Consider the following 12,301-nt stretch of genomic DNA (forward strand, 5'->3'; position numbering starts at 1 on the left):
TATCACTCTTCCAATCCTGCTATCTATACTGGTAACCAAAACTAAAGCTCCTCCTCACCTGGGTTTAAGGATTCTTCAAAATAATGCAGCCGCTGAAACATAACACCTCCACACCAGTGAGCCTATAAAGGTGAAAAGGGATGGTTGTGTCAAGCCTGATCATTCACAGATCCCAACTTCATATTTAACACATTTTTAACTACCTTTGTAAATGTAAACTATGTGGGCTCAAAAATGTAATGCTTACTGAGCTCACCTAACATCAAAAACAAACTGTACCCAGACGCAGGCCAGATCACTAGCCCCATAAGTAATCTTGTTGTTGACAGAAGTACTGCATCAGTTACAGCTATGGTAGTATGATATAGTGTAAGAGTACTTTGCTACAGGAGCTGCCCTAGAAGTGAAGTTCTGTCCTGTGTGATTATGAAAACTTTTGACAATTTCACATTATGGTAGGCTGGTCAAAATTAGATACTAATATTCCATTTTAAATAGCTGCACCATTCCACAGTTCCTACGCCAGTGCTGGGCAACCACGAACAGCGAGTGGAGCTCCTGAGTGGCACTCCATCACAATGGGCTGCAGCAACCTGCAGTCTACTGGGAGCCACTTGATTCATTCTGTTCCAGTTCTTGAAGGGAGGGGAGGAGCAGTGATGGAGAGCAAATCAGGCAATTCAGGGTGCTTCAAAAGTGCTGGGAGGGTGGGAAAGGAGTAGGAAGTGCGGGATTTCAGTGCCCCCATTTGCAAGAGGTGCCTGGAGGCAAACAGGGGGTCTTCGTGGCCACAGGTGGAACACCAGTGAGTGGCATAAGGGCCCTGGGCCCCAGGCTGTCATCCACTGTCTTGTATGGTCATGCTGCATGGCTCCTTTCCATATAATAGGCAGTTTGTAGGTCATGATTAGGTCTTAGGTACCGTTTATTCTGCCTCACTGTTTTAGAGGGCTTTTTGTGCATTGCTTGACTAGATTCTGTAATGTGAGCAATAAAAAGGCCCAGCTTGATTGTTGCAGAACTGCTGTTTCTGATTGTATTTAGAATTCACTTGAGCTTCTTACAGCTATTTCACACTGCCGTGGTGGCATTTGGCAGTAATCACTAAGTGGTGAAGTTGAGCCATGACAACTTTTGTTCTCAGCATGCATGTCAGTTTTGTTTTCTACTGTGAGAACACACCAATTGCCATTCTGCAATATTAATTTTCCTCAAATCATTTAACTTCAGGAAACACAGCTGCAGGCAACAACATGGTAGTACCCAGCACAGATTTCACAGCAAATTCCATTTTTCAAATGAAATTTTAAAGGCAAGTGTTCTAAATGAAGCAGTAACTCTGAATTTATTACACATCAAACCTTGAAAAATCTGTTAAGCCTGCTGAACTGCACAGAGTAGAGGATTTGTCCATTACATAGCATGTTAAACAACTAAGCGATATATCTTCTCACATGTAGTTTTATTTCAGGTGAACTATTACTATTTACATTCTTTACACTTTTCAAAACAACATTAATAAAGCATGTACCACAGTACATTACTTAACATTTAAAAAAATATTTTCCTTTATAAAAGATTTTAGCACGAGGGCAAGTCAGCTGAGAAAAGTTCACATCACAAGTTTGTGGATGAAGAAAACACCACAAAGCTCCATAACCTATATGAGCAAAAATATTCATTGCAATACTTTAAGAGATTGTGTTTTAAATAAGTTGATTATACAGATAATTTTTGTTCAGTGGATACAAGTTTTATCACTCTTCTGATCCTTGAACTCTTGTGCTCTCCAAATGGCAAATATTCTACAGAAATTAAAAAATTCTCTAATCAGACAATATAAGTTAGGTGGAAGTATGTGTTTCCCATTTCAGCAGAGGAATAAAAAAAGCTCACAAGGTGTCCATAATGTGCCAAATGCAGTACATCCTGTTTATTACTTCTTCTTCTTGGTTTCTTCTCCAGTGTCTAGTTTGCGTTTCTTAGCTGAAGCCGGTTCATCTTTTTCATCATCTTTAAGTAAAATATTACATTAATTAACGCAAATACAGTATGTGAATCCAAGCTTGAAAGTCAGCTGTTTTGTTACATACCCTAGCCTCCTGCCAAACCAACTTATTTTCCCACTTCTGAAGACTCAGACTCACTGGGATTGTTTAATAACATCCTCAACTTGTGGAAAGAACCAAAGCGATAGCAGGAAAGTTTTATTACTGTACTTGCTCTTGGTTCATTAAAGCACATAGTACCTTTTAAAGACCTAATATTTGTAAGGCTGGCCTTGTACTATTAGGCTTAAAAACTTTTAACTATTTGGTTAAAAAACTTTGATTTATGAAATTTGGATGCTTTAACTGTACATCAACATCTTGACTCTTTATGATCAGATATGCATTTCATTATTATTGTTTCATTCATTTTTCAAGACAAAAGTGCAACAAACAAACATTTGATTAAAAAGAAGCTTCAAACAGGATTTTGGAAGAGCAGAATATGAGAAAGAAAACCTTTAACAACCTCAAAACCAAGGGAGACAATGAGACTGCATCTGCAACAACCAATAAGTTAGCTCTATACCACATGACTGATTGGAAAACAGTTTATTTGTCCCTTTCTGGTGAGTGTCTGAATACCTGCTTAAAAAATGAATTAAAATCATTCTGATTTCCATCCTAATGTGAAGACATTTTTAACAGGATTTTTACACATAATCCTTCTTGAGCCAGAGGTTCAGTACCAAATTACCTATTGCACATCATGGAAGAGGGTAAAGAAGGAAAGCCAGGAACACCAAACTAAAACCACATCAAATATTACACACCCCAAGAGAATCAACCCTTTTTATATTTCAGACTCTTCTAGGGTTGCTAGGCATCCAACTAAAAAGCCTAGTCAAAAAGGGACCCTATTAGCTCCAGTCAGCACTGCTGGCCAGACCACTAAAAATCTGGTTGGTCATGATAGCTAGTTCCCAGAAGCAGCTGGTATGTTCCTCCAGCTTCTAAACGCAGAGGTAGCCAGGAGGCTCCATGTGCTGCCCCTGCTCGTGGGGCAGGCACCTCTCAAAGGCTGGCTCCACAGCACCTATTGGCCAGGAATCATGGCCAATGGAAGCTGCAGGGGCAGCATCTACGGACAGGGCAATCTGTGGGCCCTCTGGAAACCCTTGCACCTAGGAGATGCTGGGCTACGTCACTGCTTCTAAGAACCACCAGATGAAAGTGCTGTCTGAAGCCTGCAACTCAAATCCACTCCCACACCTCAACTCCTTCATTTCTGATTCCTTTCCTGAGGCCCACCTCAAAGCCCATTCCCCTCCCATACCTCAAACCCAACCCCTCTCTGTAGCCCAAACCCCCTCCCACTCCAACAACCTTCCCAGTGAGCCCACAATCATGAACAGGGGAAAGCAAGTGACAGAGACGGGGAGATGGAATGAGCCTGGGGCACAGCCTGGGGGAAAGGGTATTCAGTATTCTGCATTCAGAAAGCTGGCAACCCTTGATGAGATAATTACCCACCTGATTCTGAATGTTCTTGCTCTTCATCTGGTAAAAAGTTAACTTTGTTTGTTTGCTGTGGAGCATCATCACCATTGTCCTCATATATATTAGACCATTTTATTGCCATATCAAGCTCAGGGGGTGGTGGAGGTTTCTTTTCCTTAATACTGTAAATCTCAGGTGGTGGTACTGCATTTGTCTTCCACACTTTGAACTCCTTAGGAGGCTGTTGAAGAGAATACCACCATTGAGGACAATGCATTGCCACAGAGCAGTGGAGCAGGAAGAGGGAGCTTCACGTTATCTTATTAAACCAAAGGAGACCTCATCTCAGGATTTCCAAAAACAGTTAGCTGGGGGCCTTGGCCAGATTAAACAAGAAAGAGCCTTTCCCCTAAAAGGAAGGGCTCAGAATCCTAGTAAATAAACACAGCTAAGAGATAGCAGGCATCACAGAGACTTCATGGGATAATAAACATGCCTGGAATATTGGCAGACAAAGGCACAGTTTGCTCAAGGACGACAGACAGGGAAGAAAGAGGAGGTGTCGCCTTATACATTACATTACATACACTTGTACTGAGGTTGACAAGGGAAAAGACACAGACTTGTTGAGAGTCTGTGGGTAAGGATAAAAGGAGTGTAAAAAAGAGTGCTGACATGGTAGGGGTCTACTGTGGACCACCTAACTTGGAAGAAGAGGTTGATGAGGCTTTTGGTGATGTTGGGGGAATTCGACTACGGAGACATCTGTTGGGAAAAATAACACAACCAGGCACAGATTGTCCAACAAGTTCTTAGAATGTACTGGACACAATTTTTAATTTCAGAAGATGGAAAAAGCTACTAGAGGGGAGGCTGTTCTAGATTTGATTATAACAATAGAGAGGAACTTGTTGATAAACTGAAAGTGGAAGGCAGCATGAATGAAAGTAATCATGAAATGATGAATTCATAATACTAAGGAATAGTTGGAGGGAGAAGAGCAAAATAAAGACAGTAGATTTCAAGAAGGTGGTGGAAAAAAGGAGTTGGTAGGTAAGACCCCAGGGGAAGCAACTGACAGAGGAAAAACAATTGAAGACAGATGGCCCTTATTCAAGAGAGACATTATCAAGGGCACAAGAGCAAACTATTTCAAGGTGTAGGAAAGATAGGAGGAATGGCAAGAGACCTCCCCTGCAGCTTAACTGGGATATCTTGAATGATCTAAAAATCAAAAAGGAGTCCTACAAAAAGTAGAAACTAGGTCAAATTAAAAAGGATGAATATAAACAATTAACACAAGTATGTAGGGGCAAAATTAAAAAGACAAAGGCATAAAATGACTTAAAATGAGCTAGAGACATAAAACTTAACAAGAAAACATTCTATAAATACATTAGAAGTAAGAAAACAACCAAGGACACGTTCAGCCCTCTACTCAATAAAGAGGGAAAAACCAACAAATAGAAATAGCAGGGGTACTTAATGGCTTCTTTTTTCAGTTTTCAGCAAGAAGGTTGGTGGCAACTAGATGACTAACAAAGTGAGTGCCAGTGAAAATGAGGTAGGTTCAGAAGCTAAAATAGGAAAAGAAGAAGTGAAACATTATTTAGACAAGTCAGATGTCTTCAAGTTACCAGGAACAGACAAGAAGTCATGTAGCACCTTAGAGACTAACACATTTATTAGCTTGGACATGATGATTCTAAGACATATTAACAGGAGTGCTGAAAGCAAGACAGAAGTAATTCTTCCACTCCACTCTCAAACAAAAATCATGTGTCCAGTTCTGGACGTCATGTTTCAGGAAAGATATGGACAAATTGGGAGAAGGCCCAGAAAAGAGCAACAAAAATGAAAACATGACCCATGAGGGAAGGCTGAAAGAACAGGGTTTGTTTAGTCTGGAAAGGAGAAGGCAGAAAGGGGACATAACAGCTTTCAAGTATTTAAAAATTTGTTACAAAAAGAAGGGAGAAAAATTGTCCCCCTTAACATCTGAGGACAGGATAAGGAGCAATGGGCTTAACTTGCAGCAAGGAAGGTTCAGGCTGGACATCAGGACAAAAAAAACTTCCTAACTGTCTTAAGCACTGGAATAAATTGTTCAGGGCACTTATGGAATCTCCAGCATTGGGAATATTCAAGAGCAGGCGAGACGAATGCCTGTCAGGGATGGTCTAGGGTGCTTGGTCCTCCCGTGAGTGCAGGAAACTGGGCCTGATAACCTCTGGAACTTCCTTCCAGTTTTAGGATTGTAAAACAACCGAGGGGAAAAACCAGAGAACTAAACCCCAGGCCCGCAGCCCAACCGAAAGAGCAAAGATTCAATTCGCTCTGAGGGAGCAGCCTGATGAGGAGCCTCGTGCTGCTGTATTTTTAATCTCTCTTTCCCCACCACACACCGCTTGCTCCTACTACCCCCGCCGCAGGCCCCCTCCCGGCACAGCTCTTGGGAAGAGGAGCCCGGGAGCTACGCAGGCGTTGCTCGAGCAGGTCCTTGCTCAGGGACACGCTGCCTTCCGCTAGCGGCCCGCAGCCCGATAACCCCGGCGCCCCTACGACGGGAGAGGCTCACGGCGGTGCAGCCTGGGGACAGCCCGGGTTTCCCTCGAGCGTATCTCGCCGGTGAGGGCGGCCGCGCGCCTCACCCCGCCGCCCCCACGCGGGCCCGAGCCGGGCCTCACCTCCTCGGGCGCCCGCACCACCCGGCGCTCCCAGTCGATCTGCTTGTTGAGCGGGTTGTAGAGAAAGGCCGGCGGCCGGGACACGTTCCGGAACAGCTCGTCGGGCCCGGGCAGCCGCGGCTTCCGGCCCGGGCTGCCCCCGGCCGCCTCCCCCGCAGCCCCGACCGCCTCCCGCTCCGCGGCGCGCGACTCGTCGCTCTCGGAATCCGAGCTGGAGCTGCTGGTGTCACTGCCGTAGGCCGCGAAGTAGCCGAGTGGGTCCTTCCCCTCCGCCGCCATGGCGGGGCTGGCAGCGGGGACACCGGCCACGGAAACACGGGCTGGAGCCAAAGGTTCCGGGAGCAAGAGGGGCCGGCGGCGATGGAGCCAGACTCCCCTGCGTGGCCGCCGCCCCAGGCAGCGCCGCCCTCCCGGGCCAGCACATAAGGGTCACGCTGATTCCCCCCTCCCCCAGCAGCGGCTCAAAGGAGGGCAGGGCAGGGCAGGGCAGCCCAGCCTCGCCTCCCTGACTGCAGCGATGGGAAGGACGGAGAGTGCTTGAGAGGGGGGCTGTGATAGGAAAGTGGGGTACAAGATGACTGCGCCTGGTAGAGGTAGCCCTGTCCCTTGAATTTCTTCCAGCGACTCACCAAAACCCCTCACTAAGAGAGGCGTATTATAGAGTTATGTGGGTGAAAACACGAGAGTACAGGTAGGGATAGAAAGCCTTGACTGAAAGGAAGAAAAAAATCAACACTCTCATGCGGTGGGGTAGTAACAGTGAGGTAGCCCTGTTAGTCTGTACTCCAACAAAACAAACCCCCAGAAATGTAGCACTTTAGTAGGCATCCTTCAGTCTGCATAGACTATGGATTGCGCCCTTTAAAGTTTCAATTGAGGACTTCATTTACAGTGTCTATGGTGACTATAAAGACCCACACGAGAGTGACAGTCCTTGCTGCATCTCTTGCAGATGTAGTGGGTGTCTGGCAAGTCCTTATTGTGCTTTCTCTGCGCTCGCTTCTCCTCTGCTAGCTGTCTGATCTTCAACTCGCCCTCCTGAAGGCCCTTGTGTAACCCCTGCCTCCATCTGCTGCGGTCGTCTGCTAGATCTTCCCAGTTGTCCAGCTCGATGACTACCTCTCTGAGGTCTCTCTTGCAGACATCTTTGTAACGCAACTGGAGGCGTCCGGGAGGTCTTTTGCCAGAGGCTAGCTCACCATACAGGATGTCTTTTGGAATCCTTCCATCGTTCATCCTGTGGACGTGGCCAAGCCAGCGGAGTCGACGCTGCCTGAGGAGGGTGTGCATGGTTGGGATTCCAGCTTGCTCGAGGATGGCAGTGTTGGTCACTCTGTCCTTCCATGATATTCCAAGGATGCTCCTGAGGCAGCGCAAGTGGAAGACGTTCAGCCTCTTTTCCTGGCGGGCATACAGGGTCCAAGTCTCGCTGCCATAAAGGAGGCTGCTGAGGATGCAGGCTCTGTAGACTTGCATTTTGGTGTGAGTGTACAGCTTGTTGTTATTCCACACTCTCTTGCTGAGTCTGGACAGAGTTGTGGCTGCTTTTCCAATCCTCCTATTTAGCTCAGTGTCCAACGACAGGGTGTCAGTGATGGTGGACCCTGTAGCACTTTAAAGACTAACAAAATGATGTATAGTAATAGAGAGATAGCCCTGCTAGTCTATATACTGTCAAAACAAAAAAGCAGTCCAGTAGCTCTTTAAAGACTAACAAAATAATTTATTAGGTGATGAGCTTTCGTGGAAGTGGGTCTGTCCCACAAAGACTCATCACCTAATAAATTATTTTGTTAGTCTTTAAAGCGCTACATTTCTGCTGGTTTGTTATGCTGTAGGGTGTGACATGAAAACCTATTGGAGTAGGTTATTCCCTAAGAGGCCAATCTTGTACAGAAAACTCTAACCCTTTATTTTCATGGGGATTCTAAAACTATTTTTAGTGCACTGTGACTCACCTGAAGCCAATTGGGAATTGGAGTGGTCCTGTATTTAATGGAAAAAAATTAAGAGCACAGTTTTGTTTGCCTCAAGTGCAATCTTATCTTCATTAGTAAGCTACATTGTACAACAAAGGCAAACTTATTGGAGAATGATTCGGTTTTACCTAGGTCTACATGCGGAGTGAATGCTAAAATATGTTTTAATATATATTCAGAAACTTTATCTAGAGAATGAAAAGGATGTTAGCTAAAAAACTAGTACAATTGAAAAGCCTTAGTTATAGGGAAACTTTTAAAACTTGCCAAATCCAGCGATTATGTAGGAACTTAAAAGCTGTAACACAACCACTTAGCCTGGATTAAAATATACAATGCTTTCTCTATAAACTTTTCAAAAATGTTTTAATAAAGTGTTTGAGAAGTCACATAGATAAGGCCAGTGCCTCTTTTTTAAAATTTGAACTAAGTTAACACTTTAAATGCATCCTTAACATTCATTGTAACAATTTCTCTCACATTAGTTGATGGTAGGTTACATAACCAGCTAATTTCACTGTAGAGATATTAAACTGTATCTACCATCGAGAGGTTCATCAAGATCATGTTAGGCAATTTTAAAAACAATAACATTTTCCCTAATTTAGACCCACCACCTTGTGTCCGGAGTGGTCCATCTTGCCACCTTTTCCAGTTATCCTCCCTCAATCATTTTAATGAATGTTTTTCCTCAGGTGAGTATAATTCTACTGTAGCAAACTTGAGACAGAACCTATTTGAACACTACATTGCACCTTCTATCAATCAGTCAGGAAACCTGAAGCAGCACAATGCCTGAATTATTTCGTTGGTCCTCAGCCATACCCTCCATCTCAAAACCACAGCAGATGAGAGATGATAGATCTATTATTCTGCCTCTGCACAGATGACCAGTGTTCATTTAGTTACTGACAATCATGCTGCTGGAGGTTAGAAGTCTCTCCACCCTTGGAAGAAATACATGGAATGCTCAAGTCTGGAGGATAGGCACTCAAAAGCATCAGAAGTTGTGGACAAGTTAGGTGAGTGCTCTTCAAGAAGCACACCTCTTCCACAACAATGTTCCAGAATTCAATGCCACAGCATTGATGTACATTAGCATACTGCAGTAACCTAGAGCCTCAGTTTTCGTAGCTCAGAGCAGAGATGCACCAGAGTGCATTACCAAGACAGGTGGTGAAATGTCCATCCCTAGAGGTTTTTAAGTCCTGGCTTGGATGATTCAGTTGGGGTTGATCCTGCTTGAGGCAGAGGGCTGGAATAGATGACCTCTTGAGGTCCCTTCCAGCCCTAGAATTTTATCATTCTGAGATGATACAATCCACAAAAAGGTATGGGACAGGCGAGAAGCAATTATGCAAAAAGTTTATTTCAACACAGTTTGTGATATTAAGTCGTGGTTTAAAAATGCATAGGTTTCAAGCATTTGTTAATATTACAGACTGACATTAAAGATTACGCTTAATACAAAGGAGCAATTAATGCACAGGTAGAGTTTGAGGTACACATTCACTACAGACATTAGGTAGTTATCTAGAAAATTTCTAACATTCACATTATGAACCCACGTACACCGTTTTTGGTTTGCATAGGCTCAACCCCCCCATCTCCCACATTCAACCAATTTTAGCCACAGAACCCTATCCCATGAGAAATTATATGATATATTTAAATTGCTGAACCCCTCGGTTCTCAAAGGGTGGGTTCTTGCACCCAAAAAAATGTTGGCATTCATTTGTGTGGAAGCTGGACTGGGCATTGACTGCAAGGCTCTCAGCAATTCTCAGGATCAGACCCAGATACAGGGCATTAGCCTAATTTCTATAATCACTTTCAACAGTATAGCAAAATAAGTTACAATGGGTACTATCTGCAGAGTCATAAATAAGGTTAGGAATGCTCAAAATATAGGGGTGTTAAGACACTAAGTTTGATTTTTTAAGAGTGTTGACACCCACAACTCCAAGCCACAGTCAACAGAATGTATGGATAATCTGCCTTTTTGAAAACCAGACTCTGTATGCCTTGGACAGATACCTAAAAATATAATGATCAGTGTCATAAACTAATAAAAGCAACCCATGTTTTTGTCATATGCACATTCTTATAGTAAAGATGTGTCTGCATGATATTCCAATTAAATCTGACAGTTTATTTTATTTGAAGTTTCTATCCATGGACTAGTCAGATATGAACAGCTATAAAATATTTTTGTCAATCCCCAAATGGGATCATCCGTCTTTTGGCTGATGGCACCAATGGAAGAGCATAAGGCACATATCCTCTGAAGTTCAGACACCGAATGTATAACCCCTGAAGCAGGAGGATTATCATTAGAAACAGAGTCCAGGTTTCTTGAGATACAGACTAGAATGCTTGTTATCCTACTATACCAGTCAATGTCAGAATTATACAGAAAACCCTCGAAATGAGTGATTAACGCGAGTTAAGCACAACTCAAAATCCTGCTCCCCTGGGCCCTGGCTCAAACCCCTCCAGCCCCAGTTCAACCCTTTCCTCCACCCCTGTTCACCACCCATGCACAGCTCTGACAACCCTCACCCTCCATGCCCGGCTCTGGCTCAACAACCCTGATGTGCGGTTCCAGCTCAAACCACCGAGTCCTGGTTCAATGCCCCCCTCGCCCCATCTCACCACCCGAGCACAGGTCTGGCTCACCACCCCCATACATGGCTCTAGCTCAACCCACCCCCGTGCCCCAGTTCAACCCCTCCCCCATGCACCACTCTGTCTCCAACACTGTCCCTGCAACCTTAACCCCTCAGCCTCCTTCCCATGGCCCCCACCCACCACCAGGCCTAACCCTCCCCAACTGCCGCCCGCAACCCCAGGACTTGCCTTTCGAAGGAGCTCCAGGTGCTCCTGCTGCTTCCCTGGCTGCAGAACATGCATTCTGCTGGGGGAAAAAAGCTGCCTCCCCACTTACATGAATTTCCAGTCACGAGAGGATGTTCTGGAACACAACCCTCGTGTCAATCAAGGCACTACTGTACAGTTTAAATAAAACCCAGTTTACCTTTTGGTAAACAGAAAATGCAACATCAGAAAAATAGTCTGCCGTAAAGACAACGGTACATAATTCTTAGTCTTAAAATTTGTCATTTTGCACTCCTGCACCTAAGTCATGTAAAATTTAGTGGTATAAAATAAGAATTAGAAGGAGTAGAAAAGGCGTAAAGCATATTGTTCTATGTCAGGAGATGAGAACTTTTCCCATGTGAAAACAGTTACAACTTGGTTTAGATTCAAAATCTCTTACAATGTAAACATGTCCCTGAAGGGTGTACTTGCAATGCATTATTTCCTTAACTACTTCAGTTAAAGACATCCTCCCGCTAGGTCCATCCATTAAATACTACACCCTTTGCTCCTTACAGAAGCACATCCTTACTTTAATAAAGGCATCTTATAAATAAGCTAGGCTACAGCTACACTGCACCCTAAACTCAAAATAAAACATGCAAATTGCATATCCTATTTTGAGTGTTTTTAGAAACACGCTATTTTGGCATTTGGCACTGCTGCATTATTGTGAGGTATCCCTTACTCCTCCTACAACGAGGCGTACAGTGATGCCAAAATAGCACGCCCCTTTTGAAAAATATTTTGAAATAGCGGGGGCATTTGATAGATGGGGAGTAGCTATTTTGGGATACTTCAGTATCCCAAAATAGCTCTGCAGTGTAGACATAGCCCTACTGAGTAACTCTCTTACTTGGGTCAGAATAGCAGACATTCCTTTGCACTACTGAAACAAATGCATCGCACACCAATGATTACCCTATTTAAAAACAGTACGTGAAAGTAATTTATCATATATGAACTCTCAGGCTGTGTCTATACTACCTCCCTACTTCGAAGGCTGGATGGTAAGTAGGGCGTTGGGAGTTCATTAATGAAGTGCTGCGGTGCATATGCAGCACTTCATGGAGCAAATTCCCCCTCCATGGCAACTTCGAAGTGCCGGCTCTCATCTAGCCGCGGCTCACCCACCAGTACTTTCAAGTCCCTTTACTCCTAATCAAAGAGTAGTAAAGGGACTTTAAAGTACTGGTGGGTGAGCCGCCGCTAGACATGAGCCGGCCCTTCCAACTTTAACACTGAGAAGTTGCCGGGGGGGAGAATT

The 12,301-nt window shown here is 44.2% G+C and overlaps 1 protein-coding gene and 1 long non-coding RNA gene across 3 annotated transcripts in view; one reads left to right on the forward strand and one right to left on the reverse strand.

Moving 5' to 3' along the window:
• The window catches only part of LOC142017408 (uncharacterized), a 30,930-nt gene extending 28,213 nt beyond the window's left edge, over positions 1-2,717 (forward strand). For both annotated transcript variants that reach the window (XR_012646521.1, XR_012646520.1), the window contains exon 3: positions 2,427-2,717. This is a non-coding gene — a long non-coding RNA (uncharacterized LOC142017408). The remainder of the gene's footprint in view (positions 1-2,426) is intronic.
• Positions 1,320-6,555, reverse strand: C9H1orf52 (chromosome 9 C1orf52 homolog). Its single transcript, XM_075002213.1, has 3 exons — positions 6,176-6,555; positions 3,522-3,729; positions 1,320-2,013 (listed from the first exon to the last, which is right to left on the reverse strand). The coding sequence occupies exons 1-3, from the start codon at positions 6,452-6,454 to the stop codon at positions 1,937-1,939; spliced, it is 564 nt and encodes a 187-aa protein (XP_074858314.1). The 5' UTR covers positions 6,455-6,555; the 3' UTR covers positions 1,320-1,936.
• Positions 6,556-12,301: the final 5,746 nt, after the last annotated feature.

This window comes from Carettochelys insculpta, chromosome 9 (genome assembly GCF_033958435.1).
Source record: "Carettochelys insculpta isolate YL-2023 chromosome 9, ASM3395843v1, whole genome shotgun sequence".
Taxonomy (NCBI): domain Eukaryota; kingdom Metazoa; phylum Chordata; order Testudines; family Carettochelyidae; genus Carettochelys; species Carettochelys insculpta.

Coding starts and splice junctions, on each gene's coding strand:
- C9H1orf52 (XM_075002213.1), bottom strand. CDS start 6,454: ATGGCGGCGGAGGGGAAGGACCCACTCGGCTACTTCGCGGCCTACGGC. Junction 3,730..6,175: donor TGGTGCGGGCGCCCGAGGAG/GTGAGGCCCGGC, acceptor TCTCTTCAACAG/CCTCCTAAGGAGTTCAAAGT. Junction 2,014..3,521: donor GCAAGAACATTCAGAATCAG/GTGGGTAATTAT, acceptor TTTTACTTAAAG/ATGATGAAAAAGATGAACCG.